Below are 21,173 nucleotides of genomic sequence, written 5' to 3' on the forward strand. Positions count from 1 at the left end.
GGAGGTTAAGTGCTTGATTTTGCATAAGTTTATTCCATTGCAATGAATTTTTTATTCTTGCATTACTGTTTATTTCTCTGATTGTAGATCATTGCACTCTTGCATATGTATAGTAGACCCAACTGTATTGTATTTTGTACCATATCATAAAGCTTGTTAGGATAGTGCAGTTCATGTACTTATTTTTTGTGTTATTTATTTTCCATACTATGTTGTGTGCCCCCAAAACTAGTGATTCTTTGTATGCCTACAGCACCGTGCAGCCCACACCATTCAGTCAGCATTCCGTCGTTACATTGTGGCACGGTATCTGCGCCAGTCACAGGCAGCCATAACAATCCAGCGAGCTTGGAAAACATATATTCAGAGACGGACTTTCCAACATACTAAGCAAGCTGCTGTTACCATCCAAACAGCTTTCAGAGCTTGGTATTGCAGGCAGAAATACTTAATTACTAAAAGAGTTGTCACAGAGATCCAGAGGCAGTACAGAAGAAAACTGTATGTGAGAAAAATTAGGCAAGAATATAAGCACAAGATTGAAGCTGTTGTAAAGATACAAAGACTGTGGCGTACTGTACTAGCCAAGAAGGCAGCACAAAGGACTGCAAGAGAACAATGGGGAGCTTTTACAATTACTAATTTCTTTAGAATGGTTATGGAGAAAAACAGGTATTTGAAACTTCGAAAGGCAACAGTTGTTTTGCAGTCCCATGCTCGTAGATTAAAATGTCAGCAAAATTATAGGACCGTGCAAAGGGCAGTTACTGTGTTGCAGATAAAATGGAAAGCCACTGTAGAGGCCCGCCAAGTAAGAGAACAATATCTTCAGTTGCGTCATGTTGTTGTCATTCTGCAGTCTAATGTCCGCACATATTTAGCTAGAAAGCAGTTTATGAAGCTTCGTTCTGCTGCTGTCAGTATTCAGTCAGCATTCAGAATGAAAAAACAGAGGGAAAGGTACCAAGAACTTCAAAGAGCTGCCATATTTTTGCAATGTCAATGGAGAAATAAAATGAAAATGGGGTTAGAAAGAAGACGGTTTTTATTTATGAAAAAAGCTGCAACTAGAATCCAGGCATATGTAAGAGGTCATAATGCTCGGAAACTCTACAAAAAGAAAGTTCAAACCATCATACGTCTTCAAAGCTGTTGTCGCATGTGGAAGGAGAAACAAAATTACCAAAAGATTAAGTGTGCAGCTGTCACTCTGCAGGTGTACATAAGAGAATGGTTAACCATGAAAAAGCAATTTGCACATTACCAGCATATGAGAATTTCTGCTGTCATCATCCAAGCAGCTTGGCGAAGAAAGCAAGAAAGGAATAATTTCTTGCAGCTCAAGAGATCTGTGATTCTGCTTCAAGCAAATGTAAGGAAATGGAAAGCTTTAAAGGAATTCCGTGAGAAGAGGAGTGCAGCAGTTATTATTCAACGTGCATATAAAGCCAGAAAATCCATGCTAATTGAGAGGCAGAAGTTCAAAACTCTTAAGCAAAGTACAGTCATCATTCAAGCTTCATATCGGGCATATAAAGAGAGAAAGAAATATTTGAAGTCTTGCCGAAGCATAACCTTAGTACAGGCTGCTGTTCGAGGCTGGTTGATGCGGTGCCATTATGCAAAATTGAAAAGTGCTGTGGTTACCATACAGCTCAGGTATAGAGCTCAAAAACTTATGCTAGTGAGGAGGAATAATTATGCCAAGATGAAAAGTGCCACCATTAAAATTCAAGCAATTGTACGGATGCATCAAGTTAAAAATGATTACCACCACAAACGTACAGCAGCAATCATAATACAGAAGTATGCACGTAGGTATGCTGCCCTTAAAGATTACCAACATTTTCGTAAGAACACCAAAATTATTCAGAAATATACTAAGGCTTGGCTGAAATCACGTCAAGCTCAAAGAGAATTCCAAGAAATTAAGAGTGCTACTATCACAGTACAAGCTCATTGGCGAGGCTGGCTTGTGAGGCAAAACATGCAAAGATTAAGAAGAGCATGTGTCATAGTCCAGAGTAATTTCAGAATGAAAAAAAATTATAAAGCTTACCAAAAAAAGAAAGAAGCTGCTAGTACAATTCAGAACATTTACAGGGCTTATAAACTTGGTAAGGAGACCCGAACAGATTACTTACTCAGAAAGACAGCGTGTATCACCATCCAAACTTACTGGAGAAGGTATCAAGTTCGACACAGTTATCAGGTAACTCGTAAGGCAGCCATTGTAATTCAGCAACATTTCCGTGCTGTTCATCTTGGTCGTCAAGTATATTATGACTATCAACAGACAAAAGAGGCATGCACTACTCTGCAGGCATGGACTCGGATGCTCCTTGTCAAGAAAAACTTTACTTTGAAGAAAAGTTCTGCAAAGATAATTCAACAACACTACAGGGCCATGGTAGCTTATAAAGTGGCGAAGAAAGAGTACCAAACTATTCAATATGGCATCATCAAACTGCAGTCTTTGTACAGGATGCACAATCAAAGGCAGCAATACCAAAATAAGAAATCGGCTGCAATAGTTATTCAGAACCACTTTCGTGCCTACATGGCAATGAAGACTGCAAAATCAGTTTATAAATCCCAAAAGACTGCTGCAATTGTAATTCAAGCTAAGGTGGGTTTTTATTAATGAATGGCTTGCATGTGGTTGTATTTTTTACTGTAACAATTTACATATACTGCATGGTATTAACTTCTAACTCTTCTATGTAGCCCCTCCGTAGCTTATATTAGTTGCATTTGTATTTTTAATGGTAATCATACTTTTTTCTAATAGATTTTATTTTAAACCCTTTGAGGGTTTTGAGGTGAAATTAGGAAGTCCATCTAGAAACATCTTGAGCCCTTCTATTTATCAATGTGTTAGAGGCAATATTGTTAGATTTTAGGACTGGTCTGGCCTGGGAGTTTTTGTATGGTGATGCCATCATGTTGATATTTAAGAGGTAGTGGAGAAATTTAAAAAATGGGAGGAAGGAATGCAGAGAGTGAATGTGGCAAAAACATAAATTGTGGTTAGTGGTGTGGGTGAAGGACTTTTGATGGAATTGAAAAATGGCCGTGTCCGGCCTAGAAGAAGTATTTACAGTAGTTCAATAAAGATCAGTGAGTGTGGAAGGTGGGTGCACAAGAGGTGCAGTTGTGTAATGGAAGACTGTAAGATGATGTTGACTCTGTGTATGCAGGTAATCATGTAGTCTTAGCAAGGATGGAATTGCCCAACATTGGGCAGATGAGTCTTGCTACCTGAGTGACATGATCACTGTTGGAGGTGGTGCTAAAGCTAGCTCAATTGTAACGCTCATAAGAGACTGAAAAAAAGTCTATTGGCCTTCTTTGCACTAAAAAGGAAATTATATGCGACTGGCATGAGAAGTGTGATGTACAAATGTAAAACATGTAGATAAAGAAGGATGGCTTAGGTAGGCTTGAACTGGCTGAGATAAGAATGGTGGGATAGGTGTTTAATGAGGTACGGAAGGAAAGGAAACCCTGTTCAGAATTAAGAGGGCAATTGGGAGTACAGTATTGGCGTGGTTTTGCTTAGAGGTAGGATGAGATGGTTTGAACACGTAGATGTTTAATGGAGATCAGCTTGGTCAAGAGATCCATGGATTTGAATGTGGAGGAGAGAAGAACAGAGAGTAGGCCAAGAAAGACATGGGAAGAGGTTGTAAGAAATATCATACAGTAATATGTAAATGTGTTACCCTCAGGCTTAAACCATCTGTATAAAGTTTGGTCTGTCCTGTACAGTATAGTATATACATAACTAATATTTTAACATGGTTCTAGGGTTTTCAATTTGAAGTGGCTGACAGTTAAAAGTGACTAATTCAGATGATGCTGAGCTTGTTCAATTTTGTCTGGAGAAAAACCTACTGTATATACCTAATACAATAATATAAAAGTATTAATATAACTTTAATATTAATCAATTAATCTCTAAACTTATATCTTCATTGTCAATCTTGAGTTAATGCTTTTTTTTTTTCTTTTTCTTTTTTTATAACAATACTATAGCCACCTTAATTGACAACCTCTTCTGAGCCTTTATGGGTCTTGTTGAAACTTATAGTGAAATCTTTTGGTTCTGAAAGTTCTTGTCTGCTAACATGATTTACATTCTCCCCTTCACTCATGTTTTATTTATTTTTTTAATGTTGAACTTCATACTACAGTATCCTATTAATCCTGTTACTTGACTTTACTGTCAGTTGCTAAATTTTACTTAAATAAGGATAGAGCCAAAATATTAGTATAACATATGCCAATAGTGTTAATAACGAGAATTAGATTTTTAGAGATTGTTTTTAGTTATCATAAAGTAAAGGAAGGAAAAAATTTTAAGATGAGTGATTTGCTGGTATAATAGATATCACCTGCTGACTTTGTTGTAAGAAGTAATTTGAAAAAGGTTGTAGGTTGGTACTGAATGACACAACCATAATAATCTATTCCAAAATCCCATCCTCGGCTAAATAGACCCTTGTGTAAATCACTTATTGGAAGATTAACAGCTGATTTAATAAGACTGAAAAGCATAGGAAATTAATGGTTGGAAAGGCTGAATTTCTAAAGAGAAAAACTTGGCTCAACCCAAGACAAAAATGCTTAAACTTTATTAGAAACTGCTGCGTCTTGTTAACAGTTGCTTCTTCTTGTTCGGGTCTTTATCGTTGACTATAAATTTCACATCCCATTTCAAGCACTTGAATCAGTTAGGTATTTTGTCACTTCACAAATGTGCTAAAGTATTCCTTTATATTTTAGCACCATGTGATGTAATCTAAAAATTATATATTCTGTACTGTATATATTTTTTTATTCCTCAGGTCCGAGGTTGGCTGAAGTATCAAACTTACACCCTCGAGAAGAGTGCCTGTATTCGAATACAGTCGTGGTATCGCTGTCTACTCACACGAAAGGCCTACCTTACTCAGAGAACTGCAGCAACTACTATTCAGAGGGGTTTTAGGGCTTATCTGTTGAAAAAACAAGCTCAAAATCAGTACCTGATAATTCGAAAGGCTTCCATCATTTTGCAGGCTGCTACAAGAGGGTGTCTGGTGAGAAAAGACCTAAAACAAAAAAACCATGCTGCTACCATTATTCAAGCAAGGTACAGAGGTTGGCAAGAGCAACAGTCTTATATGAAGAAGAGTAAGGCTGCTATTGTCATACAGCAATATCTTAGAAACTATTCTCTTGGGAAAACAGTTAGAAGAGAATTCTTAGAGACCAGGCATAAGATAGTGCTCCTACAAGCTACAGTCAGAGGCTACCTTGTTCGGAAAGAAATGAAGGTGATGCAAGAAGCTGCTGTCATTATTCAGAGCTCTTGGAAGATGTACTGGCAGCAAAAAAATTATAGAAAGAAAAGATGGGCTGTGACTTTGATACAAAGTGCCTATCGAAGTTTCTGTTTGAAAAGGGAGGCAGTGAATAATCTAAAGAGAACTATAAGAGCTGTGGTTTGTCTCCAAGCAGCTGTCAAGGGCTACATTGTACGGAAAAATATTAGAGAGAAAACGGCAGCAGCCTGTTGCATCCAAGCACATTTTCGAGGATGGTTCGTGAAGAAGCGGTATTTAAAACAGAGACAAAGTACTGTTGTAATTCAGAGATACTACAAAGCTTACCAGATTGGCATGCAAATAAGGAAGGAATACCTTTATCAATACAAATGCATAACTAGATGTCAGGCTGTTGTTAGAGGTTTTATTACCAGACAAAATCTGAAGAAAAAGCTAAAATCTGTAAGTCTCCTGCAATCTTGTATTCGTACTTACCTGGCTAGGAAGCAGTTTCTTCAACAAAAAAATGCTGCTTTAATGATCCAGAAACATTACAAGTTATACAGGCTGACACGGGGAATCCGACAAAATTACTTGGCTGAACGCTCTTCTGTTATCGTTCTCCAGGCAGCAGTTCGAGGATTCTTGATTAGACAAACCATGAGACAAAAACATGAAGCTGCAACTAAGATTCAAGCAATAGTTAGAACATGGTTGGTACAGAAAAGGTACTTAAAGCTGGTTAAAAGTGTGAAAATCCTTCAGTGCCACTGGAGAGCCACTTTAATAATGTGGAAATACAGAGAAAGTTACCATATCATGAGAGGAGCAGCTATTACAACTCAGGCCATTTGGAGAGGTACTCTTGTTAGAAAAGGCATTAAGAAGCAGCACCAAGCAGCAATAGTTATCCAGTCCCAGGTTCGTTGTTACCTACAGTACAAAAGATATCAGAGGCTTAAAAAGAGTACAGAAATAATTCAACAATGGTGGAGACACATTCAGCGTGGTCAATTGATTCAGAGGGACTTTGTCAGTAAAAAAGCTGCAACTGTTGTTTTGCAGGCATCAGTAAGAAGGTTTTTGGTAGTTCAGAAGCTGAAGAAAATGCATGTTGCTGCAACATCTATACAAGCTTTTTATCGGTCACAGTGTCAGAGACGACACTTCACGGAACAAAGGCTCAGTGCAGTGAAAATCCAGAATTGGTGGAGGGCAATAAAGAAAATGGAAGAGCTAAAATCAAATTACCAAATTTTAAGAAATGCAGCCATTACATTGCAAGCAGGTATTCGAGGAATGTTAGTACGTCACAAAATATCCCAACAACAAAATGCAGCTGTAAAGATTCAGTCTTTTGTAAGGAGATGGATAGTACAGAGGGAATATCAAAAGATGGTATCACAAGTTAAGATCATTCAGACATGGTGGAAATCAGTTCTTGAAATGCGAAGTCAGCGAGCATATCAGGAAAGAAGGATGGCAGCTGTCAGATTACAAGCTTATACAAGAGGAATGATAGCTAGAAGAGAGATAAGACAACAACACTTGGCAGCAGCAAAGATTCAGTCTCATGTAAGATGTTATTTGGCACATAAAAAATATAAAGTGATGAGAAGTAATACCATCAAAATCCAGAGGTGGTGGAAATGGACAAAAGAATCTTTCAATTTGTATGAGAAATATCACACTATCAGAAAGTCAACAATGTTGCTTCAGGCTTGTGTACGCGGTATGTTAGTTCGCAGGAGTATCACTGAGCAACATAAGGCAGCTATAGTGATACAGTCACACATTCGCTGTTTCTTACTGTCGAGGAAATATAAAAAAATGGTTGTGTCTGCTATTAAAATTCAGAGATGGATGCAGTCAATAAAGAAAGTTAGAGAGCATCAGACAAGGTTCCTAACCATGAGGAAAGCTGCTGTCACCATCCAAGCTTCTGTAAGAGGAATGCTGATACGGAAGATGATTGTACAGCAGGAAATTGCACAAGTAAAGATAGCAACAGCCTTCAGAGGATGGTGTTTAAGGAGAGAGTATCTGAAGAAAGTGTATAGTGTGACCATAATACAGAGATGGTGGAGATCCATAAAATTAACCAGAGATGAAGTTCGAAAGTACTGTGAAATGAAGAATGCCATTATTACTATCCAGGCCTTCACTCGAGGGACGGTGTTACGTGCAAAAATATCTCGGCAACATAAGGCAGCATTAAAAATCCAATCTCACGTTCGTGGTTGTATGGTACGTAAAGAATACCATAAGATGACTCGTAGTGTGCTTGTTGTACAGAAATGGTGGAGAGGAATTAAGAAGACAAGGAAGATGCATCAGGAGTATCAAGTGAAGAGAAACGCTGCAATTTCCCTCCAAAGGCATTACCGTGGAATAATGGTTCGACGAGAATATGTAAAGCGGCGTAGAGCTGTCATTAAAGTGCAGGCATATACAAGATGCTGGTTAGTACAAAAGAAATATTCAGAAAAATTAAAAGCAACTGTGAATATTCAAAAGTGGTGGAGAGCTGTGATCAGAGCCAGGGAGCAGCAAAAAGAGTATCAGAACTTGAGGTTGGCCTGTGTTATCTTGCAAGCATCTGTCCGAGGTATGCTGGTAAGGAAGAAAATACTCCAGCAACACAAGGCAGCACTCAAAATACAGTCATGTACCCGTCAGTGGTTAATACGTAGACAGTACTTAAAGAATATTCAAAGCACTGTCATAATTCAGAAATGGTGGAGAACCATCAAGATGACCAAGACATTACATCATAGGTATACTGCCGTCAAAAAGGCAACGCTCATGCTTCAGCCACATGTACGAGGCATGCTGGTACGAAGAAATATAAGAAAGCAGCATATAGCAGCAACTGTGATTCAGTCTTATATTCGAGGTTGGTTTGCTCGGAGACACTGTCGCTGTAAGATGAAAGCAGTTATCAAGCTACAGAGATATTGGCGTGGGGCCTACATAACTCTTCGCGCACAAGAACAGTACATATACCTGCAAAGGGCTACTGTTATTCTTCAGGCTGCTTGGAGAAGACGACAGGCAAGAATTTTGTTCAAGCGCATCAAAGCTGCTCGCACCATACAGGTAAGTCTAAGTATTGAAATACATAGTCTGGTGCAATATCAGTAATATGTGTTTTAATTCCAGATTGCAATACACAAGTTCCACGAAGTAACTAAAATTCTTTCTCTGCCAGGCTTATGTACGTGGATGGCAAGTTCGCCAAATGATCAGAGAGAAGAAAAGACATATGTATTTACAGCAGGTAACAAAGGTTACTGAGGTTCACTTGGCTGCCATAAAAATTCAGGTAAAATGCAAATTATGTTTAGTTATTAAATGCAGCATGCAAATTTGTATGATTATAACTATTATGTAAAATTTCACACATAGTTTCTCTCAGGTTTATAATGTTTATACAGTATAACATAACACCCACTCTTGGAATGCTTGCTTTAGGTGAATAGCTTTAAAATTGCAAATTACTTTTCAGGTGGTTTAATGGTATCATCTGTAGTGTCACTTTCCTCCATTTAATTTTTGGGGGTTCATACATTTCTATGACCAGTCAGAGCCAACTACACAATTTAAATTTTTAAATAACTATTCAGTAAGTTTATTCACCTGCTTTGCTTACACAGGACCAACACTAGCATACTAAAGTTCACATCATGTACAATGTATTAGACCCAGTTGTCAACCTCCAGAATATTTTTATAAGATTTGGCATGGTCAGACTTACCTGTCTAAAAAATCTTTGGGAAAAGTTATGCAATAAATATTAATCTTTTTTGCACTAAAGCTTTAAAGGGACCTTATATAACTTGGGTACCTCCTGCTTGAATCAGTTATGGGGTATTCAATATTCATAATTGAATGTGTTCAAATGCAGTTTTAGAAGCCGTCATATTAATTTTCATTGCCATATATACTGTGACAAAGGATTTATATAGTGCATGGGGTGACCTGTGGTGTAATGGTCAGCATACTCGCCTCGCAAGCGAGCGGACCCGAGTTCGATCCTCGGACAGGGTGAAACTATGGGCAAGTTTCATGATGCCATTTACCTCTGTCTACCCAGCAGTAATTGGGAACCTGGAAGTTAATCGATTTGCAGATCGTATTTCAGGGTAATGGTTAGCCAGTGCAGTTGGCAAGTTGTCTGGTTTTCTTGGAGTATTCCTTGACACTGGGTCATGTGGCTCGTTAACTCAGGGTGTGGTTGTTGTGTTGGCGACAGCTTTTACACCTTAAACAAATTCACGCCTAGGTGGCCCTTGGGCTGGCCATCCTCGATTTCAAGGGGCTTCCATTATTATATTATTATTATGATGTAGTACATGTACTGTACTTGTTTAATAATTTTATGAATACAGTACTGTACTGTGTTTATTGCATTTCCATGACCATTTAAGAATTTATTTATTTATTTTAATTTAAACGCTCATGAAAATTTATGGATTTGCATGAAAACAAACTTCTTAAGCAATTTATTCCAATCTACATGAATGATGTGGCTTAGCAATAAAGAAAATACAGTACTGTAAAATATAAAACTGCACAATAAGAAAAATTAATTGCATGGGTGTTTGTGTGGAGGCAGTGGGCTGTAATTGCATCGCCAACCCAGCCACGCTCCTTCCCTCCAGTGTGAGGTCATGGCTTACACACAGTGCAGCAGCAGTCATACATCTCAGAGTTAGCTGGATGATAGCCTGGCTGAATTATGTCACGTCATCCAGAGGATGGTTTGAGTGTGGAAGGAGCTATTTTTTTACATAAAATATGTGATATTTTATTTTATGATAAGCAATGTATTGTTTATCATAGCAATTTTTTGTTCATTTTTGACATGCAATTTGAAATAAGTTCAAATTAGGCTAACCTTGTTTTTACTAAACTGTTTAACTCTGAACCACATCATTTATACAGTATAGAGTGGAATAAGTGTAAATGAACTGTCCAATAAATTTGGCATTGGAGTGCAAGTTGAAACAATGAAAATTTGTCGTACAATTAGATATTTTTTTTTTTTAGCAAATTATTAACAAAATTTCCTTTGTTTTTAATGCTTATTCCACAACTCCATACTTTTCAGAAATTCAACCACAGTGGGATACCAATTACAGTAGTACAAATTTGCGAGGCTACCTGTAATAATTATTAGAATCCCTTTACAGTAGGGTCAGGATATATCGTGAGATAGGGTCCAAGGATGTTCTCCATATACTAAATCACGATATATAATTGCATGTAATCAATGGGGAAAATAGGGTTAGGGTCTGGAGGCCAATAAAAGTGACTAAACTTGACTTAATGGGTTTATTTTCTTACTAACTAAAGCACCAATGAACAGTAGACTCGGGAACACCAAACTGTTTCAAGACCAAGGAACACCAGACTCGGCAGCAGACGCCACACTGCCACCCTCACTTGACAATCCCAAGTGTGTTTACACACACACACACACACAATGCAGGCAAAATAAATTACTGTCTTTAGAACGAATGGCTCCCTGTCCTGGCCGCGATTATGCCAGCAACTTCAAAACTATGCTTGGACATTCTTGGGTACATCCAGGGTGTCATCAGTGAATTTTCAGGGCATGCTGTATTTTCAATCAAGCATTTCATAATATGTTATAGTCCCTGTATGGCAACTCATCCCTTGAGGTTGAAATAATTTCTAATGTGAGTAAAACAATGCAGCAAATTCTAATGTCTTTGTTTTTTCAAAAAGTTAATATATTTCATCTTCTTTATTTGCTTTATTTAAAAAAGAAGCGCTACATACTGTATTCGGAAGAAAAGCATCTCACAATCATATACTGTACACTATCTGCACCGAAACAACAGGAATAATTGTGTTCTTTTGGAAACCCATCAGACCCAGAGGTGAAGCTAGTTTTTTGTTGATTGTACTTCAGCATAGCAGCTGAGCATGGGTCTCACAACGAAGTGAAATTTGTAGGTTACCCATTTTTTTTTTTTTTTGGATATCAGCATTTTATAATTATTATTGTGTATTCTTGTTATGCTTTTTGATAAATTGGTGATTCTGGAAAGTTGAAATGTGACAATTTAGGTTTTACTGAAAACAAATTCTCTTTCTACATAAATACAGTAGTACAGTATTCTAAAATTATTTTAGTTTTTCCTTCACATTCTCACACAGAAGGTAGACCAAAAAATTTGCAAAATGGCTTCTGTATATAATAAAGGGGCAGAACAACAACTCTGCATTTTTTCTGAATTCTTGTTCCACCTGTCCTTCAAAATCACATGTCACTTTTATCGACTGCTCTTCAAACCACCATGCCTCAGTGCCCTACTTCAGCTTTGTCATCCTGAAACATAATAGTTGCATGGGGCCAGATCTGGTTGTAAGGTCTCTCTCTCACTCTTGTCTGTCTGTCTGGTTTCATTACCAGGCTCTTCTACTACATTTTTTTATTGTTTGAATTGCCATTAAATAGTTTTCACACTTTTAAAGTCTATAATGCAATTATAAGTAAATGAGGCCTGTACATGCTTGCTTATCTAACCTCCAATACAGCGCTTATTCCGCCGACGACAAGCTATGGCAAGAGCCCAGCAGACCTTGGAATCCTTGGTGAAGCTGCAACGGTGGGTACGAACTGTACTTCAGAGATCATCTTACTTGAAACAGCGGAAGAGTGCCACTGTCATCCAGGGAGCTTGGCGAAGAAAGCTGGAGTGCATGAGAGAGGTGCAGAAAGCTCAACTTGTTTTATTTATTGTCTTGGATGTCTTTATTAGTAGTAAGCACATTATTTACTTAGCTAAATAGATCTGATCACAAATTATTGTCTTATGTCAGTGTGAAGGCTGTGACTGGAAAAGCTATTTTCAAAGAATAAATGGCGTTGAGTATGAGGTGTGGCCGAATGAAGTAGAGATGTCATAATGATATTAAAGGATATGTTTCGTCTTTGTTGTAGCAGGGTAACATCACAGCAGAACATACCAGTAACATTTTTTGTAGTTAGAGAATGAGTGATGGGAGAGTCTTGTATTTGTCCTTGATTCTAGCTTTCTTTCATGATGATGGGAGAAAAGGTGGGTGGGCTATTGGGAGTGTTGAGATTTATGGGCATACCAATTTTAAGTACAGTAAATAGTAAAATATTAATATGCAACACGAAAAGGCTTGTTGTAATGCACTTTGGAATGTGATTTCTGATTTACGATAGAATCAGGAAATCAATTTCAGGAAGATTTTATATTACCAGTACAGTGGGGTATGCTATAATGAATCTAATTGGTTCTAGAACCTCGTTCGTTATAGCATTCGTTCATTATAGAATTAATCCGTTCCAGGCCCCCAAATACAATCACTTAACACTGAAAAATTTATGTGGAAATTGTAAAAAAATACAGTACTTTATCTTACCTTAGTGTTGTTCAGCATGCAGGACAGGAGGCAGAGGAGGAGGGGGGAGGAGAGAATTATGGAGAAGAGGTGGAAGGAGAGGAGTCATCCTTCCTAGCCCTCTGTGGTGACTGTCTTACAGGCACTTTGTCTGTTTATTTAGGTAATTTCTTTCTTAGTTTCAAGGGTTATTAGCTTCCTCACTCGATTTTGACGATTCATTGTTACAATTGTACACTTGTATAACAAAATAGTTTTAAAAATAACACGAATTTCCACATCAAAAGACGAAATTTCAACAAGTTCAGTGGTGCACTGACTACATAATGAACCAATATGGCGCCTGACGCTCTTGTTGGGAGCCGCGGTACAATAATATTCATGCGCCAGACGAAACAGTCCCGTATTCATCCGTTGTAGGAGTTGCGTTCGTTATAGCATTCTCAATTTTATAGGTAAAACCATTCGTTATGGGAATATTCGTAGTAGGATCCGTTCGTTATAGCATACCCCACTGTATACTGTACAGTATATGGGATGTGATAAAAAAATTTTTAAGAAGGTATATTAATTGAGGCACAGTCATCTGCAAGTCAATATGACAGGTAGAGCATCTCATGATTCGTTATTAGAAATCAGTTACATTAGTGGTGTGTTCTCAAGTACTTTGAGATGATGGTAAATTAAATGCGACCTACCCTGCTTTGAATATGAAAAAAGGCAACATGGTATGGATAGCAAACAAAAAATAGATTATGAATGTACTACAGTAAACCCTTGTTATTTGTGGGGGTTAAGTTCCAAGGAATGGCGTGAATAGACAAAATTGCAAATAGCAACTTACACTACCTTAGTGCACTACTGTATACATATGCCAAACAACTGCCCAGCCATGGCAGCACTCATCCCCTCTTTTAACTTATCTAATAGTTCAACTTTCTTTGTCAGGGTCATCACTGACTTCTGCCTTTTACATTTCAGTCCACTAGCACTGACACTAGACAGTCTTTTAGGGTCCATTTTCACACAGAAACACTGAAGTTTTAAGTGTACAACACAAGATGCTGCATGACTTGTGCTGCGGAAAAGGCTTACAAGCTAGCCACCATCTGCTTACTGTGAATCTTCGAAATCGTGAATTGCAAACCTGCGAATGGCAAGGGTCTACTGTATGTAATGGGGGTTTTAAGTGTTTTCTCATACCCCTAAATAGTTTTTAGCAAAAATTCACAGTGATTGGGAAAGATAAGCTTGATTGAGACTGAACAACAACTAGAGATGTGTACAGTATTCACTTGATTTCTGTTGCAGGAGCGTCGTGAAAAGGCAGCCACAATTCTCCAGGCAGCATGGAGAGCCAGAGCTGTTCGTAAAAACATGAAAAGCAAGAAGCTTAAGGAAGTGCGACAAAGATTGGAGGTTGCAACTAAAGAAGCCACAGACAGTAAGCGTATTGGGAACAAAACTGACTGTGCCATTTCAAACCTGATCAAGTACAGAGATTTGAAGAGGACTTTAATATCAGTCATGGATCTTGGTGAGTTGTCTAAACCCAAGCTCTCTGTGTATGTGTGTGTGTGTGTGGCTCTCTTTGCCCCTCTTTTCTCTTTTTTTTTCCTTTGTCTTCTTGAACATGGATAATTTTCCATAGATTAAAATGTTACCAGAACAGAATAGGAATTCAGAATGCTCAAAGCTTTCTTAAAAGACACTATTTATTATTTTGTAAAGATTTCTGGTTGACATGTTTTACTGTGGCTAATATACAGGTACTGTATAAGTAATATCTCCATTAGCCAGAATCCCTCATACCCGGAACTCTCCGAGTCAGAATTTAATTTTTCTCAGAAAATTTTTCCCATAGCTGGAATTTTCCGTAAAATTCCGGCTTTTGGAATAATTATTTGAGGGCATATTTTCCCGATCCCCGGAGAATTCTTGGTGTGGGGGATACTTTAGGGGGTTCGAGAGATGATGTAATGGGCAATTTCTAGAACTTCTGAGAAAAATTTTCCATTACCTGGAAAATTCTAGGTATGAGGGATTTTTTCCCGGCTTTGAGAGAGTCGTCTCGTTCGTTTGCCAGAAATCTCTCATTCCTGGAAGTGCTCTGTACCAATTAATTCTGTCTATTGGAGATATCACTGTGTGTGTGTGCGTGGAGTAAGTACAACAGTTTAAGCTGATGCCCAAAGTTGGCTCTAGATTTGTAAACTATCCATGTATGTAATGAGTAATTCTTTCCTCCATGCAGATATAAGCACACGATGGTCACCTCCATGCTCTGAGAAACTGGCAGAAGGGGCTGCCTTAAAAGTTATCATGTTTCTGCTCAGGTCCTGCAACCGATCTGTTCCACACATGCAGATCCTCAACTGTATCCTTAACATTCTGATTAATTTAGCCAAATACCCTTACACAGCACCATCTGTACACAGGGTAAGCATCCTCTATCTTAAAAAGTACAGTAAATAATACAAAGTTCTATACAGTAAAAAAAAAAGTTAAGTGCACTGAAATTTGTTTATATTATTGTTTAATTAATACAGTACAGTATATATATATATATCATAGAACTTATAATAAATTATCAAAGTTATTACCAATAATACCATCACACTGAACCAGTAAGAAGCATACCGTATACAGTATGCACAAGTAGTTAACACTTGTCTGATGTTATAGTCATTGTGCTGCAACTTTTTGGTCACCCTATACAGCTGACCGTTTCATGTTACATAAACAACTTGACGAATATTATTGTCTATTTCAAATGCTGATTAATATACTATAATGTTTCACCCTTTCTTTCCCACAAACCAAAATAATTTGATAAAGACTGGGAAGACTCGAGTAATGTACTGCCCACCCCTAAAAAAAACAATAATAATGCAACAAAACAAATCCTATATGAAACAACCTATAAGTCTTGCTTTGCTGTATAAAATGGTATAATTTCCATATACAGTACAGTATTATGAATCTGCACCATAGGTATTCTTGTAACAGACCATTATTCCCTAAACAGTTGGAGGGATTAGTCAGGAGCATCATCCAGTTACTGACTATCTACTCCGAAAAGGCCCCAGGAATCTTCTGCAAATGTTGCACTCTGCTTTATATACTTACTGCATCTAACCCTCCACAACAGGTAGGTGATATTTCTTGCAGTAGGTGTACACTGTTTAGGTTTTCATGTACAGTACTGTATTTTGTTGGTTGATACTTGTATGTGCAAGGGCAGATGAATTTCAAAGGGGGGTCTGTATGGTCAGTGAGCACACACACACACACACACACACACACACACACACACAAAATAAAAATAAAAATCTGACCAATGTAATGGGCATTTTGAAGCCATGTGCAGTTGATATTAGGAGTTATTCTGAAGTCAATAGTAATTTCACATGAACTGTTACTTAATAAATAATAGGGTAATATGCATATTGTGGGGATTAGCCCACCCGGGTACAGGTCTCTCACCCACATCGGGGGGGGGCAAAAAAATTTATAATAATAATTCATAGTTCTGTACTGTAAATAAAATTTATAATAAAAAAATTAAATATTAAAATACAGGTACTCCCCGACTTACGACGGGGTTAGGGACCGACATCCAGGTCGTAAGTCGGAAATGCTTAAATAACACAGAAAGTCGAAAATTTGGGTCTCTTTTTCTTCTCAGCACCACAAAACACTCACTTTTAAGCTTGCCAGCCATTTTAAAGTGAATTACATATGAAAATTTTGTCTGTGTACTGACTTTGGGACTCAAAAATACATAATTTGGCCACATTTTGGTACAACTGAGGCGGTCATAAGTGCGGGTGGACGTAAGTCGGGTTGGTTGTAAGTCGGGGACTACCTGTAATAATGATAATAATAAGAAAGAACCATAAAGAAATACAAAAGTGAAAAAAAAATCAAAAGTGAGAAACAATATATGTAGGTTGTGTTGTCAAAGTAAGAGAAACAATTGAGACCCTGCAATTGTGTGTAAATGAGGCACAAGGTCAGATCAGCAACCTGGGACTTGGTCACACTTTTTGTAATGCCATATGGCAGCAGGGTCCATTAGACTACATTATGCTTCCAATATCTTACCAGGCGGTAGTACCTCCCTGTTTGGTAGCTGCCTACTACAGGTACACCACCGATTTTCCAGCACGTTTGGTTTCTGAGCCTCTCCGGATTAACAGAGGTCATATATAATAATTAAGCAATACACCTCTGACCCACTAGCTATACACCTCCTGGTATCTTTAAAGCACCATGGCCGCTAGAAACTTAAATTAAACAAATATTAAATGCAAATTAAATGAAATACAGGCTGTATAAATGATGCAGGTTTATTAATTACTTACAAAGAATGTTGCAATACTGCCACTCCCAGAGTGGCAATTTGTAGAGTTTCACAATTACTGAAGATCTAATTACAAAGGTCTGGAAGCTGGGGGCTGTCTGTTTGATCTTGGACTTGTGGTGCTGCACGGGACATCTAGGGTACTTGAAATTGATGCCACAGGTCTTGCAGGCATAGGCCTACTGCTCTCACATGCATTCTTCTTGGCTAACTTTTTAAACATATCATCCAGGCAAACTTGTTTCATGTGCTTTGATCTTTCCCTATGTAATTTTTCATGCATCAAATAAAAATTCATTAGTTCTTGTTCTGTCACGAAGGAACGTTGCTCTAACCTAAAGTGATCTGACAACTCAATTAACTTGTCAATAGAAACTCTTTCAGCTTCATCTGTTTCCTGTTCATCACTGTGTTCTTCATCACCTTCATTGTTTTTCAGGACTCAGAACAATATCTACAATTTCAGTTAGAATAGTGATGAACAACAGGTGCATCTTCGTCTACACTCATCCACTCTGTCAGATTATCTTCACTGAGCTGATTGCCTACCTCATTGGCCATAGATCCTGTAACATCTCTTGCATACTCAAGCAACTCGTGAACAACTTACTTCTCTTTTGAGACACAAAACTTTGTAAAGTCATTGTCTTCACTTTCCTCAAGGAAATTTTCAAACATCAGGGCAGACCACAACTTATGCCAGCCTTTTTTAGTGTTGATGCTTCTACCTTGTCCCAGGCACAAGCAATAAATCACAGCACATCTTTCATGTTAAAATCTTTTATAAATGTCTCTACAGGCTTACCAGCATTTACCACATCTAGCATACGTTTCATGAACAGTGAACAATACTTAACCTTCAGAGAGCGCAGTATTCCTTGGTCTTGGGGCTGGATCAGTGATGTACAGTTTGGAGGTAAATACACTGTATAAACATTGTTCTTACACATAAGTTCAGCTTTGGGGTGAGCTGAACATTTGTTCAAAATGAGAAGAATTTTGCAATCATCTGGTAGGCCAACAGATTTGCAGTGTGCTCTGGTTTCTGGCACAAAATACTTTTCAAACCACTCTAAGGTAAGCACTGTGGTAATCCAGCCCTTCTTATTGCCATGGTATGTCACTGGGTAAATTTTAACACCTTTCAAGGCTTTAGGGCATTTACTTTTACCAATAACCAGTGGCTTACATCTGTAAGTGCCTGCTACATTTGAGCATCCTAGATTGGTAACTCGATCCCTAGACTGTTTGAATCCTGTGGGCTCTTCTTCATCCTCCGTTGTTAATGTTTTTTAGGGTGTTCATCGCCAATACAATGCAATTTCATCTGCATTATACACCTGCTCGGGACTGAGGTGTTCATCAGCTGCAAGCTTGGCAAATTTGTCCACATACTCTGCAGCTCCTTCCTTGTTTGCAGACCGTTTTTCACCACATACCTTACGCATTGCAATTCCATGATGCTTCTTCAACCTTTGAAGCCATCCTTCACAATAGTCACAGTTATGTTCTAAATTAAGTTCTTCATGGAACACCTTTGCCTGTTGCATTATCATGCTACCTGACAATTCCACTCCTTCAATGCGACGTTGTCGAACCCATTCCATCATCACTATCATGTTCAGTACTCTTACCATCTTTCAATGTTTTTCTAATGAACATTTGCTTCTTGGAAGCACTTTCTGCATACAATCTCATTACTTTTTCTCTTTGCTTCTTTATATCATACACAGTTGACGAACCAATACCATACTGATCGCACACCTGTCGCACCGAAACACCACGGTCAAGTTTTCTCAAGAGTTCCACCTTATCTTGTATCGATATGGCCTGATGTTTATGCTTTACACCACCACTGACACTTGTACTTGCCCTTGAAGCCATAGCTGGGGTTAAATATGTCCAAAATAAGCTGAGAATTACACAAAATCTAGGAGCTACCACCAGCAACTGCTAAGTAAACAAAGTGAGCGCTGTTACCGCATAACGCCATCTGTGGGCAGCCCAGTAAACTAATCTGGATGTCGTGGGAATTTTGTCTGGATTAAAAGAGGTGCCGGAAAATTGGTGGTGTACCTGTACCTACTACCTAAAAAGATAATTATTTCCTTTTTGTAATTAATATGTGATGAACCTTCAAAGTAAATTGCATTTATTTTCCATGTTTTCTGATTTTAAACAGGATATGAAGAACCCTAAAGTAACAACAGACCTTAGAAGTATTAAATCCCTGATGATACGACGTGAGAATGCCAGTCAACGAGGAAAGCACCCAGTCAATTACTCACCTCTTCCTATTTCAAAACTGCCATCAATAGCACCTGAATGGTCTCTGAAACCTGATGATATTAGAGAGTTTGATGACCCCATTTCTGCAATGGTGACACTATTGGCTCAACTTGGGATGAATACAAAGTAATAATTGAGTGTAATAGTAAGAACAATATAAGGTTTTGAATTCCACTTTAGGAATATAATTTTATTACCAGACTTAGTAGTCTATGAATGGAATATGAAATTATATTATGTTCATTTTAAGTTCAAATTTTTATATGAAGAGTATTAGTGGACAGTCCTAATTTTTATATGAAGAGTATTAGTGAATAGTCCTATAGTGTATGGGGATTACATGGGGTAAACTGTGGTATTCTGTTTAACTAATTGGGTTATGTTGATAACACAGAGCACAGGTATTCCCTGATTTAGGATCTCCCTATCTACAATATTTCACCTGAATGATGGCAATGTATTGAAACCATCCCCCCTATTTATATGATGAAAAAAAAATTCATGAATGATGGTCATTGTCCGGCCAATGTGAAATATGGAGCACATCTCTCATCTCTTGGTGCACTTGTCAGCTGCAGTCTATCCACACACTGCAATGTGGCCACCCAGTGCACCACAGCCCCAAGCTTTATTCCATGGCGATGCACATGCCTGTAATCGTGTAACTCACCGATTAATTATCAATGTTCTGTTTACTTTTGTTTTAAGTGAGAGGACATGACTGACATTCACATTTGTACTTTGTTTTGGTGACTTAAGTGATTTTTTTCTATATGAGCAGTGTCGGCCACTATCATAGTTTTTAAATTATGGTTTGCTCTGTTTTTGTGTTTGTTAAGTGAGCAGTGTAACTTTGAAAATGTCTGGGAAGGCCAAGGCACCCAGGAAAACCATGTCTCAAGGTGAAGCTGTGTGGGAGTCAGAGTGACGTCTCTTCTCCACCTTCAAGAGTCCTCTTATCCTCAAAGGGAATGTGATGGCAACCAGGCTTGTTTTTAATGAGGTGGTGAATGTTATTTAATTGTTTTTATGTACTGTATATTATTATTGTATGCATTTTATTTTCGATGATATGTGAGAGAGTGTCGGACTGGCTGGGAATGTATCCCATTGAACCCCATATTCTGATGATCCTGATTGTAATATTTTGGCCTGCCATAGGTTTTTCAGCAACATAAATTCATCATAAATAGGGGGACTCCTGTATATGGGTAATGGCTAGAATAATTTTTTATTACTGAAGACATAAACTAACAATGTGACCAGATGTTCCTTATTTTCAATTTAAACTCATTCTAGGCTTTTAGTTTGGAGTAAATAAAATGAGCTTGTTAATCTTAATTAAGTTTTCTCATTGTGCATAGTTGTGTATTCCAACCATACTGTATGCCTCGTTGCATTACAATAATGAACTTATGTTGTAATTCCTTAAACTTGATGTATTTTTAGTTTCTCTAAGTAGGTGATTTTTTTCCCCTTTGGGAGGGCTAGTTGAGTTGAAAAGGTTTTGTATATTGATACAGTAAAACAGTAAACAGCTTTCCACTCTAAAATACTGTTAACAAAGAAAGTAAAACCCATTTTACCTTACTCATCTGTCATTAACATTTTGTATATATTTTTCAATTAAAGAATAAAAAGAATATATATACTGTATATTTTTTTTTTATGCCTTACTGCTTACTCTATTCACACTATAGGGATGGTCACGGTCCAGTCAAGAGACAGCTCGCTCCGGTCACGGTCCTAGGGTATTAACATACAAGGTCCAGTCAAGGGACGATCTCGTGTCCCTCAGA

The 21,173-nt window shown here is 37.9% G+C and overlaps 1 protein-coding gene across 1 annotated transcript in view; it reads left to right on the forward strand.

Annotated features, from left to right (window-relative positions):
- Positions 1-21,025, forward strand: part of LOC121871500 (abnormal spindle-like microcephaly-associated protein homolog) — a 62,587-nt gene extending 41,562 nt beyond the window's left edge. Inside the window, exons 19-26 of the mRNA XM_042373888.1 lie at positions 254-2,629; positions 4,851-8,411; positions 8,524-8,637; positions 11,883-12,056; positions 14,031-14,256; positions 14,974-15,158; positions 15,748-15,870; positions 19,268-21,025. Of these exons, the coding sequence (XP_042229822.1) occupies positions 254-2,629; positions 4,851-8,411; positions 8,524-8,637; positions 11,883-12,056; positions 14,031-14,256; positions 14,974-15,158; positions 15,748-15,870; positions 19,268-19,504 (6,996 nt within the window). The 3' untranslated portion in view covers positions 19,505-21,025. The remainder of the gene's footprint in view (positions 1-253; positions 2,630-4,850; positions 8,412-8,523; positions 8,638-11,882; positions 12,057-14,030; positions 14,257-14,973; positions 15,159-15,747; positions 15,871-19,267) is intronic.
- Positions 21,026-21,173: the final 148 nt, after the last annotated feature.

Source organism: Homarus americanus, unplaced genomic scaffold (genome assembly GCF_018991925.1).
Source record: "Homarus americanus isolate GMGI-L3 unplaced genomic scaffold, GMGI_Hamer_2.0 scaffold45698, whole genome shotgun sequence".
Taxonomy (NCBI): domain Eukaryota; kingdom Metazoa; phylum Arthropoda; class Malacostraca; order Decapoda; family Nephropidae; genus Homarus; species Homarus americanus.